This window comes from Cnephaeus nilssonii, assembly GCF_951640355.1.
Source record: "Cnephaeus nilssonii genome assembly, chromosome: 12".
NCBI lineage: Eukaryota > Metazoa > Chordata > Mammalia > Chiroptera > Vespertilionidae > Cnephaeus > Cnephaeus nilssonii.
Genome location: NC_137083.1, coordinates 47,276,025 through 47,298,142, shown reverse-complemented (window position 1 = coordinate 47,298,142; position 22,118 = coordinate 47,276,025). Strand labels below are relative to the sequence as shown.

The following is a 22,118-nucleotide window of genomic DNA, read 5'->3' as shown; positions in this document are numbered from 1 at the left end:
AATACCGTATTTACCTAATTTAACGTCATCAAACATTAACATTTCCCATTATTTTATGTATATGTTTCTATATCTGACGATAAAGTGGAATTGATGAAATATGGTTTATCAAAATGAACTATAAATAACCATACCTTAAAAAACTAAGCCCTAGCCAGTTTGACTCAGAGGATAGGGCGTCGGCCTGCGAACTGAAAGGTCCCAGGTTGGATTCCAGTCAAGGGTACATGCCTGGGTTGTGGGCTTGATCCCCAGTGGAGGACTTGCAAGAGGTAGCCAATCCATGATTCTCTCTCATCATGAATGTTTCTATCTCTCTCTCCCTCTTCCTTCCTCTCTGAAATCAATAAAAGTATATTTTTTTTAAAAAGCATGGCCTGACCAGTTTGGCTCAGTGGATAGAGCATCGGCCTGCGGACTCAAGGGTCCCAGGTTCGATTACGGTCAAGGGCATGTACCTTGGTTGTAGGCACATCCCCAGTAGGAGGTGTGCAGGAGGCAGCTGATCGATGTTTCTCTCTCATCGATGTTTCTGACTATCTCTCTCCCTTCCTCTCTGTAAAAAATCAATAAAATATATTAAAAAAACAAAACTAACTTAATGGTTTCTAAATTTCATCTGATCTAGTTATTGAGAGACAATCAATGTAATAAAATTCTAGGGATGTAAAATAGAGTATCAATATATCCATTAAAGTTTATGCCAAAAGGATTTACTCATTTACATAAAATAACATTATACAATAAAAAATATTTCAATACTGAGATGAACAGGATGCATATCAAAATTGATAATGTAATGAAAATGACAAGATGGGTTTATACCAAGGTTTGAAAGACAATATGGAAGAAAGAGGATACTAACTTAGCTAGGAAGAGCCAATCAAAGAAAAGAAGAGATAATGTAATATTTAAGAATACAAAGCACAGAAAGCTGACAATCAGGAGAATTTTCAATGAAGAATAAAAAAGACATTAATTACAGATAAAGACTAGAGGGTTCTTAAGTCCATATTTAAGGAACACTAAAGTGAAGATAGGTCTAAGTCTTAGGCCTTTGTACAGGATGCTGATTAAAAACAAAATTTTAGAAAAAAAAAAAATTTTAGAGAGATAATTCTGATAAACTGAAAGGACAGGCTGATAGGAGGTCATGGCAGCTATATAAAGTGTAAGGTGCCTTAGGCTGGGATCATGATCAATAGGCCATGAGACACCGTAATGGTCAGGAAATACAAAGAAAGGAAAAATTTTCCAATAAACCCTTGATAACAAATTTAGGACAACTGCAGACTTCATAGCTTAGACAGAGAAAAGGGAAATTGATAGAAACTATGCATATGGGAGGTAAAATGAAAATTTAAATTTTAATGTACTGATCTATTCAGATCAAGTTTGTGTACAACTAAAGAGTCCAGTTTTCACTGCATCTCACTTGCATTAATCCCATTTAAACTAGGTGAGTTCATTTTTAAAATGCAAGCAAAAATTAAGTGACAATGGCTATTTTGTCTTCTCAAATATATCTACACAATCTTGTCCCCAAAACATACCCTAGCATAATAAAGATAGCCTGCCTAATCTACTTTGGTCAGTATCCAGCAAAACCCATGTATGATCCATAAATAATATATACTAGAGGCCTGATGCATGAAGATTCGTGCAAGAATAGGCCTTCCTCCATGGGTGGGGCAAGAAAGTATAAATACACAGGGGTCTCCACCCAGCTTCCCTTTTATATGACACAAAATCAAAACAATGTCCCTTTGTGTGTAAAATTAAAGAGAGGTTTCTGGCTTGTGTGGACACCAAAGAAAGGGTGTCACTACTATCACTACTTGCCCGCGGTAGAAGTGCAGAAAATGTAACTAAGACCTTGTCTATACAAAAAGAAATAGACAGCCAGTTTGAAAGGGTATTGCCATGGACTAGAACAAAGAATATCCTTACATGATATTATTCTACACTGTCATTAAAATTTTTCCCAGATTTGGATCACCCCCATTACTTATAATAGTTCCTCACGCCCATGGGGGGGGGGGGGGGGGGAATCATCTGTTTGGTGCTTGGAGACAAACGTAACACATCTCTAGATATTTTAGAATTACAACAGCATATTATATAATTACCCCAAACAAACTTACAAACTAATTCTTTGAATGTCTGGCAGCAATTTAAAAACAACATGAAAGGGTTTAATCCCTTCCACTATGTAGAGGGCCCCCTGGGAAGGCACCTGAGCATTCTAAATTGGCCCCTCTTGCCCTTTTGGCCAAGAGGGACCTGCTTCTCACAATCCAATTGTCCACAGCTGTTGCCTGAGCTTCTGTTCATGCCAAGGTTGAAACCTCGTGATGGCTGGTACCATGGATCTGTCTCTCGCCCAGTGGGGTGAGCTGGGCCTCCTTGGAGAAGAAACCTGGGTTCCACAAGATATGTGATCAGTGCTGGGACCCTGCCAGTAGGCGAGGGGATCCCAAGGCAGGTGCTGGGCGTGGAGGCCATGGGGGCATAGGCAACCAAGGAGACAGAACTAAACCTCACATCACCCTGCTTGGCCCCGGAGGATGGCTGGTTAGCCAGAGACGGGTAAGATTCCTCAGGGAAGGAACAACCTAAGACAGGCACAGTCACATAGGGGCCATCAGGAGAGAACTTGGGGGTCAACAGAGGTGGGGCACAGACCTTCACCCCCCCAAGTTTGCAGGGGCCTGAACCCTCACCCCTGCTGAAGGAGATCTCCTGCCCCCATGGCTGCTCAGCTTCACATGCCCAGCTCAAATCGGGACCCAGGTAACAGAGACTTGGCCGACAGCAGATGCCCTCTCACTGCAACAAGACTTGATGGAGATGTCTTGCACCCATGATCCGGGGAACTGGGGTCTAGGATATCTAAATCCAGCCTAGCACCAGGAATGCTCAGGGCCTACTCAAGAAGGCAAATAATCCTCTTCACTAATAATTACAGGGTAAAACAAGATGGTTGTTAGAGTATTAAATTTGACAGTAAAATAGTAGTCAAGTTTTCAGACTAATTTAAATTGGCCAATCAAAATAAGCAAATACTCTAGAAAAATCAATTGTACTGGACAAAAAAGCTGTTACTAAAGTGTTAACTAAAATTTTTATTGGTAGTTCATCTCATGGTAAAATTGCGTAACATATAATGAACCTAAAGCAGTCACATTTTAGTGCAAAAAAGTAAAATTTAAAAGCTATCAAGATTACAGCATAAAATTTCCAAAAGCCTCCCAATATTTAAACCAAAAAAGGGGGGACAGAAGAATATCATGTAAGGAAAAATATCCTGCAAATAAATTACATCTAGAAAGTTTTTACTTTAGAAAATTAACTTTCATTTTTGATGCTAACAGCAAGTCACCCAGGTAAAACATACATGGTGTCAAAACAAGCCAAAGAAAAATCATTTGGGCAAAAAAATGAAAAAGGATCGCAAGTCAAATTTATAGAAAATATTCCTTTATTAACTTTTGGTCGAGAATATGTTTGTATATTTTCAGAAAACAACTCTGAGACATGTGGGTTCCTGCAACAGAGAAGAATTGACAGGAGTGCTCCAGCCATGAAGTCAAAAGAGAAACAGTCCAGAGATGGAAGACGCTGATGATGCCTTGCCATACTAGCAGTCAGCAGATGTGCGTCACTGCAGATTGCCCAGGACCAAAGCAGAGAGGGTCGGACCTGCAATACCACCATTTGTCCACCATCCAGAACTGAAATATCATTGCTGTTATGAACACATAAACAACTGTTGGACATAGAAATCGGGACTCAAAAGAACTGTTGGCCCAGAAAGAAACTCACTATAGACTGATTCATTTACCTCTCAGCATAACTATTATTGCTTGTCTCATTTTCAGTTCCTATAAGTGTATTCCTAGTATCACATGAGCTCACTCATCTAGGGGAAAAGATGAACAACATAGACTGAAGAACAAGAACAGCATTGATCAGACTGTCAGACCTCAGAGGGAAGGTAGGGGAGGGTGGGGACAAGGGAGATAGAGCAACCAAAGGACTTGTGTGCTTGCATATGAGCCTAACCAGTGATCACGGACAACAGGGGGAGGGAAGCATGCGTGTGGGGGGGTTTGGGAAGGGAATGGGGGGCGGGGGTTGATGACAAATATGTGATACCTTAATCAATAAATTTAAAAAAAAAAAAGAGAGAGAGAATAGGCCTTCCTTCCGCTGGCTGCCAGCACCGGTTTCCCTTTGGCACCCAGGACCTGGGTCTTCGCTCTGGCCGCTGCCTCCTACCTTCACTCTAGGGCTGGGAGTCACCTCCCACCTTCGTTCCAGGCTGGCCGCCGCCATCTTTGTCATGTTAATTTGCATATTCCCTCCTTATTAGCTGTGGGCGTCACCATTTGTCATGAGGTGATGGTCAATTTGCATATTCCATCTTTATTAGATAGGATTGGCAACTTTAAACAGTATTCTTTCAGAATTTCAGTATATGAAAATATGAAACTTCCCTTAAGCTCTTGTGATATGATTCTCAAACTAAATGTTTTTGAATCAAGACTTAATCACACAAATTTATGCAATTGTAGAAGAATATATGAAGTTTGCCTTTAACCCTCCACTATAAAATCTTTAAGTTATTAAAAACACTGGAAACATAAGCAATTCTTTAAACTAGGCTCACCGACTTCCATCAACATTTTATTGCCCTATTTTATATATCAAATAATAAAACTATACTATTTTATATATCAAGTTAACAAAATTATATATTTTTGTTGGACACAAGTCAAGAATGCACACTCAAAATTTCTCTTTTGTGCCATCTTCCTTCATCCTGCTTCTATCAAGAAATACAGTGGAACCTGTTATTGAACTTAATTCATACTGGAAGGCTGTTCAAGAAGCGATTTGTTCAAGAACTAAATCTTTTCCCCCCATTAGAAATCCTATAAATTGAATTAATTCGTTCCAGACCCCCAAATGATTCCGTTTTAACATTTCTTATATACAGAACATATCTAATGTACTGTTTACTCTATAAGCAAACACTTCTTTTCTTAAATTTATCGAACCACTCCCTAAACAAATCACTTTCAGCACTCTTTCCAGGGATATCTTTCAGGAAGTCAGCAAGCAGCACCTTTGCTTATTCACATATCACTGCCTCCGAAATGCTGTCACTGAAATGCTATCTACAGCTAACTGGTGTGTTTTTTTTGTTGTTGTTGTTTTTCAAATATATTTTATTGATTTTTTACAGAGAGGAAGAGAAAGGGATAGAGAGTTAGAAACATCGATGAGAGAGAAACATCGATCAGCTGCCTCTTGCACACCCCCTACTGGGGATGTGCCCGCAACCAAGGTACATGCCCTTGACCAGAATCGAACCTGGGACCCTTGAGTCCGCAGGCCGACGCTCTATCCACTGACCCAAGCCGGTTTTGGCTGGTTTTTGTTTATCCAAATCAACTACAGCTTTTCTACGTTTCAATTGCCTGTGATCATTGTTTCTTTCATACCCTTACCAACTTTAGCACTCTTGATGGCCTCTTCATGTGTTTTGTGTGTGTGTTTTTTAATATGTTTTTTATTGATTTCAGAAAGGAAAGGAGAGGGAGAAATAGAAACATCAATGATGAGAAAGAATCATTATTGGCTGCCTGGCTGCCTCCTACATACCCACTCTGGGGACCAAGCCTGCAAACCAGGCATATGCCCTGACCTGTAATTGAACTGCCACCTCCTGGTTCATAGGTCAACGCTCAAGCTCTGAACCACGCCAGCCAGGCTATGTCTTTTTTTTTTTTTTTAATATGGTTTTATTGATTGGAACCAATATGGCAGCATAGGTAGAACACCTGTACTTGCTACCTCCCACAACCACATCAGAATTATAACTAAAATACAGAACCATCATTCAGAATCACCTGAAATCTGGCTGAATGGAAGTCCTACAACTAGAGAAGTAAAGGAGAAAGCACATTAAAACTGGTAGAAGAGGCGGAGGCGCAGAATAGGTACAACACCCACGTGTGCCATTTTTTTAATCGGGAGGGATATCTCAGCTGCAGAGGCCCCCTGTGAGGAGCAAGGGGTGCCAGCCCCACAGCAGAATCCCATCCCAGAGTTCCAGAGCTGGAAAGAGAAGTCCCCCATAACTTCAGGTGGTAAAAACCAGCTGGGGATTGTGGACTGTCTGGCATCGAGGCAGAAACTTGGGGGTGGAGGGCTTTCTCCCAAAAAAAGGTGTACACAGGGGTCATTGTTCCTGTGCTGAGACCTCCCTCCCCAATCACAGAGCTGACTGACAGCCATATCTGAGTTTCTATCAGCATGGCCCGTCCTGGAGATTCCCTGAGACCCCGCCCATCCAATTTGCAGCCCTACTATTTGCAGTGGCTTTTCCATCCTTCATAATAAAAAGGCAATATGCAAATAACCATCACTCCGCTACGCCCACGATTGGGCGGTGGGAGGCTGGGGGGCGGGACTCGGGGTGGCATATCCGGCCATTGAGAGGCACGGGACTCCCGCCCGCCCCCCCCGCCTCTCAACGGCTGGATTGGCGGCAGCTGAGGGGGGCTGCCTCGGACACCCTGGACACCCAGCTCCGCTGCCATCGGAGGCGGGGAGCCGGTTGTCCACCCGGATCCCCTGCCCAGCTCCGCTGCCATCGGAGGCGGGGAGCCAGTTGTCCTCACCCGGATCCCCTGCCCAGCTCCGCTGCCATCGGAGGCGGGGAGCCAGTTGTCCGCACCCGGATCCCCTGCCCAGCTCCGCTGCCATCGGAGGCGGGGAGCCAGTTGTCCGCACCCGGATCCCCTGCCCAGCTCAGCTGCCATCGGAGGCGGGGAGCCGGTTGTCCGCACCCGGATCCCCTGCCCAGCTCCACTGCCATCGGAGGCGGGGAGCCGGTTGTCCGCACCTGGATCCCCTGCCGTGCTCCCCTTCGTCAGCGCCTCAAGCCACAGCAGCAGCGGCAGCAGCTGGGGATGAGCTGGTGATCCCAACAGCCTGGCAGCTCAGTGGCGGCGGCGGAGGCAGCATTGGGCCTGGGGACTGGCGAACAGGCAGAAGATGGCCCTGATCGCAGGAGGCTAGGCCTAGGGACCCTACCCGCACGATTGAATCATGCGCTGGGCCTCTAGTATGAATATGAATGGCTTGTCCTGGCTCAGGCTTCAGACTTTGCTAAAACCTCTTAAACAAGCAATAGCTGGAGCCAGTGTGCCCCAAACCTATCAATATAAAAGGTCCAAGACCCAGCACTAGCACCAGCCTGCCTTGCTTCACACCTTGCCTTGCCTGGGCACTGCCAAGCCCAATACAAGTAGCAGCCATCTGCAGATCTCTCTGTAGCTCCTGCCGGGTGGCCCCAGGCAGTGGCTGATTTTGCACCTCCCAGGAGGCCCCCGAGTCAGTGCACCTGGTGGACAATTTGAGACCATACCAGATTACAACCCTACATATCCACAAACAACACACTCAAGGGCCAGATTCAGTGAGCACCAAAGCCCCACTGAAACAAGTCCTGCTCCATAGGGGTGTTTCCTGCACAGCTGTTCTTCCACTATAGACACAGCTGGTCCTCACAGCCAAATGGCCTGGAGGTAAATTCCTCCCAGTGATGCCAACAGCAATCAAGGCTCAACTACAACAAAACTGTGCACACAGCCCACACAGGGGTGTATACCTAGAGGTAACTGGGGAGACTAAGCCACTGGGCCCTACAGGACACCTACTACAAAAGGCCACTCTACCAATTCCAGGAGATTTAAAAGCTCTACCTAATACATAGACACAAACACAGGGAAGCAGCCAAAATGAGGAGACAAAGAAACATGTCACTAATGAAAGAAATGGAAGCGGCAAATTACTGGATATAGAGTTCAAAACAATGGCTATAAGGTTACTCAAGGATTTTAAGGAGAGCTTCAAGAGAATTAATGAAAGCATTAAAGGACTTAGTAAGACTGTCAAGGATCTTAAGGAGAATTTCAAAGACATGAAAAAGGACCAGTCAAAAATTAAGCATACACTAACGAAAATAAAGAATAATTTACAGCCCTAGCTGGTTTGGTTCAGTGGATAGAGCATTGAAATGCAGACTTAAGGGTCCTGGCTTCAATTCTGGTCAAGGGCACATGCCCAGGTTTCAAGTTCCATCCCCTGTAGGGAGAGTGCAGGAAACAGCCAATCAGTGGTTCTTTCTCATCATTGATGTTTCTCTCTCTCTCCCTCTCCCTTCCTCTCGGAAATCAATAAAAATATTTTTTAAAAGAATTTACAGGGATTCAACATTAGGATTCTGAGAAACAAATCAATGATTTGGAATAAGAGGAGGCAAAAAAGACCAATCAGAAAAGCAAAAAGAACCCAAAAATATGAAGATAGTGTAAGGAACCTCTGGGACAACTTCAAGCATACCAACATTTGCATTATGGGGGTGCCAGAAGAAGAGAAAAAACAAGATACTGAAAACCTATCTGAAGAAATAATGACAGAACACTTCCCCTACCTGGTGAAAGAAATAGACTTACAAGTTCAGGAAGCGCACAGAGTACTAAACAAGAGGAACCCAAAAAGGACCACACCAAGATACATCATAATTAAAATGCCAAGGGTTCAAGACAAAGAGAGAATCTTAAAAGCAGCAAAAGAAAAGCAGTTACCTACAAGGGAGCACCCATATGACTGTCAGCTGATTTCTCAACAGAAACTTTGCAGGCCAGAAGGGAGTGGCAAGAAATACACAAAGTGATGAATAGCAAGGATTTACAACCAAGATTACTCTACCCAGCAAAGCTATCATTTAGAATTGAAGGTCAGATAAAGAGCTTCACAGATAAGAAAAAGCTAAAGGAGTTCATCCACACCAAACCAGCAGTATATGAAATGTTGAAGGGTATTCTTTAAGAAAAGGAAAAAGAAAAGGAAGAACAAAAATATGAACAATAAAATGGCAAAATAAATACATGTCTATCAATAATTGAATCTAAAAATCAAAATAAACAAAGAAATCTGATGAACAGAACAAGCTGATGAATAAAATAGAATGAGAGGCATGGAACAGGCTGACGAATCTAGTGGGGGGAGAGTGGGATGAGAGGGGGCAGGTGGGAAGAGATTAACCAAGGATCTCATATGCATTACCTGTGAACACAGACAATAGGGGTGAGGTGGAAACTGGGTGGAGGGGGCTATTGGATGGGGGGGAAGAGGGACATCTATAATAATCTATACTAATAAAAGAGTAATATGCTAATTAGACTGGGAGACCTTCCGGACGTCCTTCTGGACCAAGTCATGGTGGTGGGGCTGAGGCAGAGGCGGTTAGTTAGGGTGATCAGGCCAGGAGGGGAGGGGCAGTTGGAGGTCATCAGGCCAGCAGGGGAGGGGGGCCAGTTGGGGGCGAGCAGGCCAGCAGCAGGGGGGAAGTTAGGGGCGAGCAGGCTGGTGAGGGTGGGGAGTTGGGGCAAGCAGGCTGGCAGGCGAGTGGTTAGGAGCCAGCAGTCCCAGATTGCAAGAGGGATGTCCGGCTGCTGGTTTAGGCACGAATTTTGTGCACCGGGCCACTAGTCTCAACAATAAAGGTTTATTTTTTAAAAAATTTCTAAACATATATACGTGTGTGTGTGTGTGTGTGTGTGTGTGTGTGTGTGTGTATTAATTTTGAGAGAAAGATGGAAGCATCGATGAGAGAGAAACATCAACAGTTTGCCTCCTGCATACCCCCTACCTGAGATTAAGCCCACACCCATGCATGTGCCCTGATCAGGAATTGAATCAGTGACCTCCTGGTACATAGGTTGACACTCAACCACGAAGCCCCATGGGCCAGGCTCTTTATGTTTTAAAATTGTGCTAATAGTACATTTCACCAGCAACAAAAGAAATAACACACACACAAACAAAAAATATTCACAGCACAATTTCCTGAGATGTTAACAATGTGAGGCTTTGTGGCCTGAGAGATGCTTTTTTTGTCATGCTGATGTATCAGCATGAAAGGCTTGTCAGGTAGAGAACCAACAAAACCACGACATTTTTCGGTGAACAACTTGGTTGAGAACTGAATTAAGATGGGAGACATTCGGGAACTGAAGTTTCTGATTGTACTAGCATTTCATTACAAACACTATTAGGCCAATGTTATCTGTGGAAAGATGATTGTGTTTTTTATAAGCTCTGAGAATATTCCATAGTGTACATTATCATTTAATGACATACTGCCTAAAATTGTTTTAAATAAGTTCTCAATTAACAAAACCTCACAGTCAGACTGACCTCTTCAAGCTAAGAACTATAGACATCATCTTTGAACTGTTTTTAATCCCAGGTATTGTTTTTGCTTAACACTTTTCCTCTGAAGAATATTTAACTAGAAAGAAGCAGGAAAAGAGCAACATTGCAAAGTATTGGTTAAAAAACATCACTCTGAGTGCTGCCATTTTCATAGCATTTTTACTCATATAGTCTTGACTCACCTTGATGAGAAAATCATCTATGCTATTTATTTAAAATAGTGATTATAAAATTAGCAGAAGATACATTATTTACATACCATGAAATTCTGCTGTAGAGGAGACCAAGAGTACATTATGGGTACTGAGGCAACTGCATTCAGAGTCTTTAATGGGATGACTTGTGTTGGAAAATCCAAGTCACTGGTCACCGAACACTAGAACAGAAAAAATAAAATAACTCATAAGAATAAGACAACCTGAAGCTATAGCAATTGTATTATAAAGGGATGCTACTATTGTACTTAATTTTAAAAGGAAATTTTAAATTTTTTAGGTTACTGTCTTTACCTAAGACAGTAAAGTTCATAAAAACCAAGGATTCTCTCCTCTTTTACTTAGGGTGGAGGGGAAAAAGCTTCACATTTTACAAATTTTTAAAGCTCTCCACCCCTTCCGATACTTACCGATCAAAAATTGTATTTATGTTAGTTATCTATTAACTGCTCAAAATTTCTTCCACACTTCAACCACATGGAATAATAATATAGATACCAAATATGCCACTTAAATCTTACTTAATAAGAATATAGAAACTTGTTAACCTCTTATCTTTATCTTCCCTTTTAAAAAGCACAGGTGTTATTTGCTGAATTTTCAGGTGATACAAACATTAAAGGGTACTAGATCTGAGTTTCAATCACAACTAAATGGATTCATATCAACTCTGCAAAGTGTAATCTCTAAACTATTAATAATAATAGCTATGTTATTAACTTCGTATGTGCTAGGCACTATATTACACACATTACATGTCTGATCATATTTAGTCCTCAATACAATATTGTAAGATGGGGACTGTCCTTAATCTTCATTTTACAGGTGAGAAAAGGAAGGTAAAGAAAGGATAAATAACTGGCTCAAAGTCACACAGATAGGGCTAGAATTTAAACCCAGAAAGTCTGACTCTGGAGCCCCTGCACATATTGCCATGATACCAAATATCTATAATAGTTAAGTGCCAATATTCCCTGAAATTGGTATTTCATCCAATCCACGATGACATCCATTTTAGTATCTTCTGTATCACTAAGAAAATGTTCCAGTTAAACTATAACATAATGCTTTCTTATCACAGCATTTCTAAAGTGCATGATGATTTTAGATGTTAAAATGTTAAAAAGTTTGCATCTTTGATTCTATGAAATGTGATAATAATCTGTGCCCAACCACAGCACTTTCCATCCTAAGAAATTCAACTTTTCTTAGAGTACCTTTACCCAATTATCAGGTCTCCAGAGCCTTCTCAAAAATACTCTGGACACACATTCATATTCTATAATCAATAAAAAAGAGCATGCCTTAGTGCAGTGGTCGGCAAACTCATTAGTCAACAGAGCCAAATATCAACAGTACAACGATTGAAATTTATTTTGAGAGCCGAAAACCGACTTCTGCGCATGGGCCACGAAGTTTCAATCACACTGTACGTGCGCGCCCGCACGTGGTATTTTGTGGAAGAGCCATACTCAAGGGGCCAAAGAGCCGCATGTGGCTAGCGAGCCGCAGTTTGCCAACCACTGCCTTAGTGGATAGAGCGTCAGCCTAGGACTGAAAGGTCCCGGGAAGAACTGTGATAGTGATTAATCCATGAATTTGCTTTCCAAAAGGGCAAAGATAAAGATAATAATACTAGAGAGCTCATAGCTCAAATAAATAAGGTATGAACAGTTTACTAGTACTACAAAACCCACAATCTTTCCCGTTCCACTCTTTAGTCTCTGATATAATTCTTCATCCATCCATCCAATAATCCAATAATAACAGTAGTCAACATTTATTGAGCATGTACTATGTTGCAGGCACTGTGCTAAGTGCTTTATAGACATTATCTTAACCACTTTCATCTCGGCCTTTACCTTCACAACTTCACAAATGAGGACACTGAGGTTCAGAGACGTTAAAAAACTGGCTTAGTCAGAAAGGCAGTAAATTAACAAGCTAAAATGAAAGATACCAGCACCCAAGAGCTTCATCACTGTTACAGTGTGCAGTGGGTGCTACACTGCCTCTCCTCCCCCAGCACTCTCCTCTTATTCCTGTCACTACCAAGTCTCCCTTCCTTCCTAAGTAGGGCTACTTAACCCAGTAACTTTGGGGCAAGTATTATACACTGTCCAGTGAATTTAAGTACAGAATAATTTTCACTTCTTGCAAAACAATTACAGTTTTTTATTTTTATTCTACACTTGGCAGGGGTAATTGTGACTTTAATTCTGAAGATTAGCACCCTGAAAGCCTGGCGGGTGGGGGTGGGGAGGAAGAATGGAGGGGTGTTACAGGGGAGTGGTTGCCTCTCCAACTCTGACTTAAGCCTGCTTTCACATCTAAATCCAAGGCCACACTTAAGGTAAGACAGACGAATATTCTATTCAACTACTAAGTGGGAGGGACATTCGTTGGCTCTGCTTCATCTATTTACTCTGGCCATGTAGAAAATGCTCTGGGTCTACTGAACAAGGACAGCTAAGTTTTCCCATGAACAGAAAGAACTGACAAAAGCACAGAAATAAGACAGCAAAGGCTAAGTACTCAGTACTATCTCCACACCTGTCATATTCCCATGAGCCATCATCTCAATACAATACAAGTCATAAGAGAGTCGCCGAGCTCTCTGAGGGCAGAGCGGGGGAGGCAGAGTGTGGCTTTACCTCTCTGCCTCACATTGATACTCAGCACAGTGTCTCCAAAAAGAGTAAGCACTCAAAAAATGTTTCTGGAATGCACTTGCTGATTCTCCCTAATGGAGATTTCAACTTCCAATTTCTCTTTAAAGATAAGAGAGCATCTGTTTAGAAAACTAAAGGTCTATACCACCTCATTATCTACACAGTATCTCCAGAAACCTATCCCATTCTTTAACTATCAACCTTAACTAATAACATATTCCTTTCATTTATGAAATAATATTCAAATGCAAAAGCATTTGTTAGTTAAAAAACAAGTTTGGGAATTCTTATTTATTGACTTACAGGAAAATTACTCAAAAATCCCACTTACTTATCAGTAACTATTTTTCTTTGAAAATGTATCATCCTTGACAGCTATATACTTAAGCCTCCTATCACTCAGAGTTCTCAAAAGGATTTTGACCTCATGAATCTCCACAGCATTTTACCTGATCAAGAGTCATGTGTCCTAGACTCAGGAGCTCACTAGGAGACCACCTATGTCAACAAATTGAATTCTCTAATTCTAGTTCCAACTTAAGGATCACACAAGGAAGTTATCAAAAATGATTCATCATCAATGATAAAGGAAGAGGAAAATGCATTAATTATCAAGGATGCTACATTTTCAGAGAAACACAGCTTACTGGTAAGTAACCAGGTTCCTCTGAGGATGGATAGACTTACATCAACCAGCTGGTACAATAGGCGACTGTGTGGCTGGACCACTGGGAGCTGGAGAGGGAAGTCAAGCCAAAAATAGGAGTTGTAGGAGTACACAACCAAACTGAGACTCTTGGCAGAAGGCTGGTTCCAAGTAAAAACTGTGTTATGGAAAATCGTAGAGGGAAGAGCAGGTGAATGGCCTGCAGGGAAGGGAAAGAAATTAACACACCCTACTATGTGCCAAGCACTGTGCTAGAGACTTTACCAAAGTTAACTTCTTTAAAACTCACCACTACCCTATGAGGTAGATGACTCCCCATCTTACAGTGAGACATCCCAAAGCACAATGGCCATAGCCATCCAGTCTCTGAACAATCTTTAACATCAGAAGGGTTAAGTTCGACTTCCGTGTAATAGGGGAAGAAATATAGTCAGTTAGCCAAGTTAAAAGTATTCTTGGATACTGGTTGGTCCATTTGATTCATGCCAGATATACAATGAACTGTTGATATTGTCTAATATCTTTGAGCTTTTCCAAGTAAAACAATAAGGAATCACCTCACATCTAAGGTGCAGGAAAAGAACAGGTCAGGAGGAAGCATCAGCTGCCATCCTACTCTAGAGAAAAACTGAGCATGGTTTCTGAAACTACCTATTTTCTTCACGATCAGAGTGAAGATAACACACCCACATTTGAAATTCGCTAGCCCTTGTAGTGAAATGCTAGTGTATGGAACTTAATTTCAGACTGCTTTACATGAAAGAAGTGCTGAAGGAAAAACTATAATGAGGTAAATATCAAGTTTGGATAAAGTTAAGAGAGGCTCGATAGTAAGTGATTCATAACCAGGTTAAGGAGGGTGATTAGGAGAAGATGAATCATGGAGATGACTGGCTCCAGCAGGAGAGTGTCAGAAATAAAAATGCAAAGAAAAAATCCTGATCGACATGGATCCATTTAATACAAACAACTAATTAAAAGCTGTTGGAGCTAAGGAAGTAAGGAGTGGTTCACTCCAGCCTGTAAATTATTTCTATTTTGTTATTAAATACTTATGTTGCAGAGCCATCTGGCTGGGGAGACAACCTCTACCCTGCAGCATAAGACTCTTGCCCCCGAGTTCACATAAGCATGATAGATGTCCTGTAAGTGTCAGTTCTTACACTTCTGGGGGGTGAGAAGGGAAGCCATATGTAGCATTTAACATAGAACACATACATTTGGAATACAAACTCGGGAAGTTTAGACACTTAAAGCTCTTCTCTGCATCCTAACTTCAGACACCTGATCCTGAATGAAAGAGATCATAATAAATATATAATACCTAGTGAATATATTAACTGTTAAAACCCAATGGAGCCCTAGCTGGTTTGGCTCAATGGATACAGTGTCAGCCTGTGGACTGAGGGGTCCCAGGTTCGATTCTGGCCAAGGGCACATGCCCGGGTTGCGGGCTTGATCCCCAGTAGGGGGCGCGCAGGAGGCAGCCAATCAATGATTCTCTCTCATCACTGATGTTTTTATCTCTCTCTCTCCCTCTCCCTTCCTCTCTAAAATCAATAAAATATATATTTTAAAAAAATGGAATCTGGGTCTGAAGGAGGCTATTGGGGTAAATCACCTCCTCATAATCTGCAGTTTTGTTAAAATACTGGAGATCAGAAACAGAACAATAGTCACAGGATATAAGTTGATAAAACTACAAAAACACTCAATAAAAAACATGAAGCAAGTAACAGAGCCATGTTTATCCATTACATGCAAACTCAAGTACCTAACCCAATAACAGTCCTGTGAGTAGAAAATAAGACCATTTCCCTCATGGAAAAACAAACAAGAAATCCACAAAAACTAAGAAAAAGTACAAAGAGTATTATACAAGTCCTTGGTTTCCATAAGCTGTGGCAACACAATCCCTGTGAAGTCTTGCTTCCATGTGTGAGCATGGAGGGGTTGAACACTACAGAGCAGTAGAGGCCCCAGTTAAAGAGAAGCAAGATTGTCAGCCAGCCGGAGTCCCATGGGAAAAAGCACCAAGTCCTTACTCAAGTGGTAAACCTGCTCAGGTGACCACCAATCAGGATGCAATTTGTAAAACAGATTTATAACTGCTCTATAATCACTCACTGGTTATTCAGTAAATAGTGTTGAAATAACTATAAAGCTAAATAGAAAAAAATTTTAAATCAAATCCCCACTCACTATGCCAAAGGAAATTCCTGATGGGTTAAATGATAATAAAATATAAAAATGAAAACAAAACTAAAAATAAAGATAGACAGGTAATTTATAATTTTGAAGTGGAAAAAAGACGTTCTAAGCCTTTAAGAAAGAAAGAAATCAAAAGAAGAAATTCTAATTTAACTACATAAACATTTAAAACTTCTGCATAACCAAATTATACCAGAGATAACATCAAAACACGGGGAGGGGAGGACCTATAAAACAGATGATTAAACACTATTATTTATAATATATAAGAAGTCCTTAAAATCTTAAGAAAAAATCCAACCTAATTTCAAAAGATCCAAGACCATAATACTGTAGGCCAATTCATAAAAGAAACATAAACAACAGATACTCAACCACACTGAAGAATCAAATAAAGGCAAAGGAACAAACTGTAATAACTTTTTAGCTATCACACTGACAAAGATTTAAAAGATGATAGCATTTGATGTTGGGAACATAAACAGACACTTCCATAAATGGCTGGTAAGAATGTAAAGGTGAAACCTTTGGGGGGCAATTTGGTAATCTCTACTAAAATTTTAAATATGCATATTCTCTTGACCTACTTATTCTATTTCTAGGAACTTTTCCTACAAAATTAATCAAAAGATCTAAAGATGCATATGAAGGATATTCACTGAAACACTAACTACAAAAGTAAAATATAAAAACTAAATGCCCATCAATTAAGAATAGGGCAATTAATTATGGTTTATCCATAGTATCCAATACTATGCATCATAAAGAGACTGGAGACTGAACAGGGGCTGTAAAGTGATGGCCCCAAATAACAGGCACGTTTTATCTGGGAGTAACTTTTTAAAATAAAATATGTATTATCATTATTACTAACATCTTATCAGATACAGAAGAACTGAAAGAACCTAAGTCACAGGGATTAGACTGCAGGGACTTTGCCTTATTTGACATATTTGTATTAAATGAATTTTTACAATTATCATTTTGCAATGACCTTTTAATTGGAAAGATGAAAAACAAGAATTTAATTGACCCAACAGATAGTCACATTAGCTGGTATAAAACTGCCACACCAGTTACCAAGGTAGTTCATGAAATCCGCCAAGCCTCCCAAAATGGTACAAGTGATATTCTTTTATAAAATCTAGTAAGAGCCCTAACCAGTTTGGCTCAGTGGATAGAGCGTCGGCCTGCGGACTCAAGGGTCCCAGGTTCGATTCCGGTCAAGGGCATGTACCTTGGTTGCAGGCACATCCCTAGTAGGGGGTGTGCAGGAGGCAGCTGATTGATGTTTCTCTCTCATCAATGTTTCTAACTCTCTCTCCCTCTCCCTTCCTCTCTGTAAAAAATCAATAAAAAATATTTTTAAAAAAAATCTAGTAAGAGAAAACAATTCTAAGCAGTGAATTTACTACATTATCAAGCTAAATTGTGACAGATTTCTAGGTCTAATAAAAGTTTCTTATTTCTTCAGAGCAATAAGCATTTTTTAACACTATAGACTAGACAAGTATTTCTTTTGATTTTGGCTTGTTCTGTTTGCCTTTAAAATACCTGACAAGCCCTAACCAGTTTGTTTCTCTCTCTCTATCCCTTTCCCTTCCTCTCTGAAATCAATAAAAATATCCTACATAATAAAAAGGTAATATGCAAATTGCATCATTCCGCTACGCCCACAATTATTGGGCCGGCTGGAGGTGCGGGGGGCGGGACTCAGGGTGGCCGACTGGCCGGCGGTAGGAGCAGGGGGCAGGGACTCGCGAGTCCCCGACCCCCGCTCCTCCCAGTCCCCAACCCCGCTCCTCCCATCGGCCCAATCGGCCGACGCTGCGGAAGGACCCGTGGGGCCGGCAGAAGACTCTGATGGCGGAACTTGGGGTGGCCGATTGCGTGGCTGCCTGCACCAGTTTTCCGCCAGCAGCAGTATTCCTCTGGCCACCCGCCGATCAGAGCGCCTCCCGATCGGAGTTCCTCTCCGGGTAGCCGATCGTGCTGGCAGGAAGCGCTCTGATCGGCGGGTGGCCAGAGGAAAACTGCTGCTGGCGGAAAACTGGTACTGGCAGCCAGGTGAAAGTCTATTGCACGAAACTTCGTGCAACGGGCTTCTAGTATATATATATTTTAAAATACCTAACAAAATTTCGTTTTGCATTTTGGAAAAAGACAATCTTTGTAAGTCAATTTATCAGTAATTTTTAAACACAAATTATATATACAGATTCTAGGAGAAAAACAACAAATTAAGTGCAACTTATGCTTGTGTATTAGTTGCACAAAATAAACCAGCCATTTTTAAGAGTCCACTCTTTAAACTTAAGATATCTAATCTTAAATTTAAAATATAAATTCAAACATTATAAGTGACCTTCCTTTTCTGTTAAAAGACCCTTTGGAAAAGCATAAAATGCTTTTAATAGAGTAGTTTCCTTTCAAAAGAAAAGGAACACCTCCTTAATGGTCATTTAAGAATGCTCCATCTATTTCAGCCACAAGAAAGCCAGAAAGTAAGGCTGCATGATTCTAAAAGCTACATGGAAGGATAGGCAGTTAACAAGAAAATTCTCCAAATAAATACCAACAAATGGTAAGAGAAGCAAACAGTAACAGAAAGCAACCTAGAAACCTGTTCCTTCAGAAACCAGGAAAGGACGGATATGTTCGGACTGAAAGTCAAAGCAGACACTTGGGAGAGCCATCCGTTTATTTCTAAGACATAAGAAAAGCGACCTCACTCCTTCCCATATCTGCTCAAAGGACTCAGGAGACTCTAGACCTATTGGTCCCGTAATCCTGCAATTTACAAAGGAAAGAAAGCATGTTAGTGTGTTGAAAGTTAAGACTGTATTTAAGTAAGACTATATTTAAGTATTATACATTGCGTACACTAACATATTATTTTTTCTTTGTAAATAGCAACTAAATTTATTTACAATTAACCTAGGATAGTGCATTACCAAGTTAATAAATAATGCCATCAGCTCTGACCGGCACAAAAGAGTTTCAGGTTCGATACCCAGTCAAGGACACATACCTGGGTTGCAGGTTCGATCCCTGGCCCTGGTGGGAGCTGTGCAGGAGACAACTGATCACTGTGTCTCTCACACTGATGTCTCTCTGTCTCTCTCCCCACCATCCCTCGCTTCCACCCTCTCTTAAAAAAAAAAAAAAAAAAAAATCATCCTTGGGTAAGGATTAACAAAAACAAACCAAAAAAGTTTTTCTTCTCCTTCAACAAAATTAAGTTCAAATTGCAAACATGAAAGAACTTACACTTTCTATGCTATTTTGATAGAAGTCTCTCAAAAAAAAAATTTACAAAAATCAAATGATAGGTGATCAACTTAAAATCATTTCAGCCCAGCCAATGTTGCTCAGTGGTTGAGCATCAACCTATGAACCAGGAAATCACAGTTCCTTTCCTGGTCAGGGTACATGCCTGGTTTTCAGACTAGATTCCCAGTGGGGAGCATGCAGGAGGCAGCCAATCAATGATTCTTTCTCATTATTGATGTTTCTATCTCTCTCTCCCCTCCCTTCTTCTCTGAAATCAATGAAAATATATTCTTTAAATCATTTCAGATATCACTAGGAAGAGCAAACCTGTATGTATTGAAAAGTAAAGACATTTTATTCTTCACGAATATGAGGACTAGGAGGCCTTTCTGGTGCTGCTTGTATATCAAGCATTTTGAAGAAGCCCTATGTTTCAACATACATAAAAAATTCTCATTCTTTTCATTAGTAAACAAGACACAGAATCCTCCTAGAATATATAAAAATGCATATTGGCAGGATTTTTAAAATTACAAAACCAATCATACCACTTGCCCAGAAGATAGACATCATCTGAGCAAGCATCTTTCAGTCATAATCTGTATAGGTAATAAAAGCTTGATATAAAGAATCAATGAAGGGGAAAGTGCCTTGTGGTTTTAAGCAAGAAATGGACAAAAGGAAATGCTCTAGTAAGAACTACAAGAGTAATTCTTAAGCCAGCTTCTTCATGAAAACTGGAAAAATAGACACATTGAAGAATATAACTACCATAATACAGACTTCAGGGGACAAAGGAGGAAAGTCACCTGGAAACAACGTTCGATGAACAGCCACAGCCACACATTATGACACTAAAGCATACATCCCTTGGCTTGTAGGTAATGACATTTTTAAGGCCCTTAAAAAGATCAACCAAAGAACACAGGAAGTAAGTATAAAATACTTCTTATAGTCTGTCTTCAAGGAGTCAAAATATTTTTTAATAGAAATACAAAAATAGACACATATCCTGTATTAAAATTCTACAGGTAACACCACTTAAGGTTCTGTAACCTCAACACCAAAAAACAGGTACCAGAAAGTATCTTAAAAGCACATCAAGAAAACAATATACTACAGATGGGTCTCTAGGTTCAATTGCAGAGTTCCCTGATCTGAAGTCAGCATCTACAGCAGTCACTTCATTAGATCAGAAAGTAAACTTGCCAGACTTTCTTTACAACAATAGCCTCAATAAAATCAGTCACTTTACTAGTAAAACTGAGAGTATCTACCAGTACAAAGAGAAGAAAGTAGAAGACACATAAAAAACTGTAAATTGTCATTAGATCATCATCATGCTGCAAAGAATTTAAACTGAAGACAGGATTACAAAGGATCAGCTTTATAAAGATGAGCAGTTCATTAAAACAATGTTACAAAAGCACTTTCAACAGTAAAAGCCACAGCCCTAGGTATTTGGATCAACACTGCAGTCCAAAATCCCGCCAAGCCTACTCCTAAGAAAGTCTGCAAAACAGGCTAAATCTTTTTTAACCTGTTTCTAACCTACTTCAGACTCCAACTTTTAGAGCATATAAAAGAAATCATTATGTAGCTGGAAAGGCTCAAACTTAAAAAAAAAAAGATAATGGTTATATTCTCATCTGAAAAGTAAGGTGATTAAATTCTTTACAGCCCTTAAGATTTTATTTATTGTGATAACACCAAAAAGCTTATCACAAACTATATAAACCTTCAGTTTCCAAAAGTCAGGGGTGATGGTTTGAAAGTGGGTGCAGATGGGATGAGTAAAAGATACATCATTTAAAGCAGATCAATTATCAAGAGCAGCTAGAACACCAGCGCCTGGCCAGGCCAGAGTTCCATGCAACAGAAATTGAATTCCTGAGGCTGGGATTACTTCCCTCCTTTTCCCTTCCTTTTCCGTGGAAATTGTTTTTCTCAACGGGCATGGGGTACTAAGTTTAGAAAACAATTTTTTTAAAATGTTAGTTTCTTCTCACAATTTCTCACATAAACTCACAATATCTTTACATGCAATGTTGTTTATCTCCATTTTGATAAATTTAAAAGAAATTTTCAGTTAGTAAATATTCACTTAAACATATTGTATTCATAAGTTTAACACCAAAAATTATATTATGAGCAACTGAAGTTATACATAAATAATGACTTCACTAATTTTTAAAAATGTTTTTATTTTTAAAGAGAGAAGTGAGAAGAATAGAGAGATAGAAGCATCTATGAGAGAAACATCATCAATTGGCTGCCTCCTACACACCCCCTACTGGGGATCAAGCCCAGAATCTGGGCATGTACACTGACTGGGAATCGAACCCTGACCTCCTGGTTAACAGGTTGATGAACCACACCGTGCCAGATTTTGTCAATTTTTTAAAGTGTTTGAGCAAAGTGTACTCTTCTGGGGCCACATCAGATCATTAGAGCAAGCAAACTGACTTAGCTCTTCTAAGGCTCAGTTTCCTCATCTGGGAAAGAAGGCATAATACAACCATCATGAAGATTAAATGAAATAACATGTGCACAGTACCTTGTATAGTACCAGAGATCATTATTGCTGATAACTTTTACTGTTAATGTTAATTGGGCTTTTGATAGCATTTTGAGATTTGTAATGGGTGGCAAAAATAAGTATTGCATGTGTTTCTACTTTATTTCTCCAAATTTATAAGATTTATTCTTCCAGGGAGGAAAAAAAATTAGGATAACTTCACCTCAAAATTTCCAAAAGGTCACCAGACAAAACTTTCACAAGAA

General features: G+C 40.4%; 1 protein-coding gene across 12 annotated transcripts in view; it reads right to left on the bottom strand.

Moving 5' to 3' along the window:
- Positions 1–22,118, bottom strand: part of EZH2 (enhancer of zeste 2 polycomb repressive complex 2 subunit) — a 71,272-nt gene that overhangs the window by 27,171 nt on the left and 21,983 nt on the right. For 6 of the 12 annotated variants that reach the window (XM_079785622.1, XM_079785626.1, XM_079785628.1 and 3 more), the window contains exons 3-4: positions 13,871–14,049; positions 10,556–10,672 (exon numbers count right to left, since the gene is read on the bottom strand). In XM_079785622.1, coding sequence (XP_079641748.1) covers positions 10,556–10,672; positions 13,871–14,049 — 296 coding nt within the window. The remainder of the gene's footprint in view (positions 1–10,555; positions 10,673–13,870; positions 14,050–22,118) is intronic. The other 6 variants (XM_079785627.1, XM_079785629.1, XM_079785624.1 and 3 more) reach the window with 1 other exon arrangement.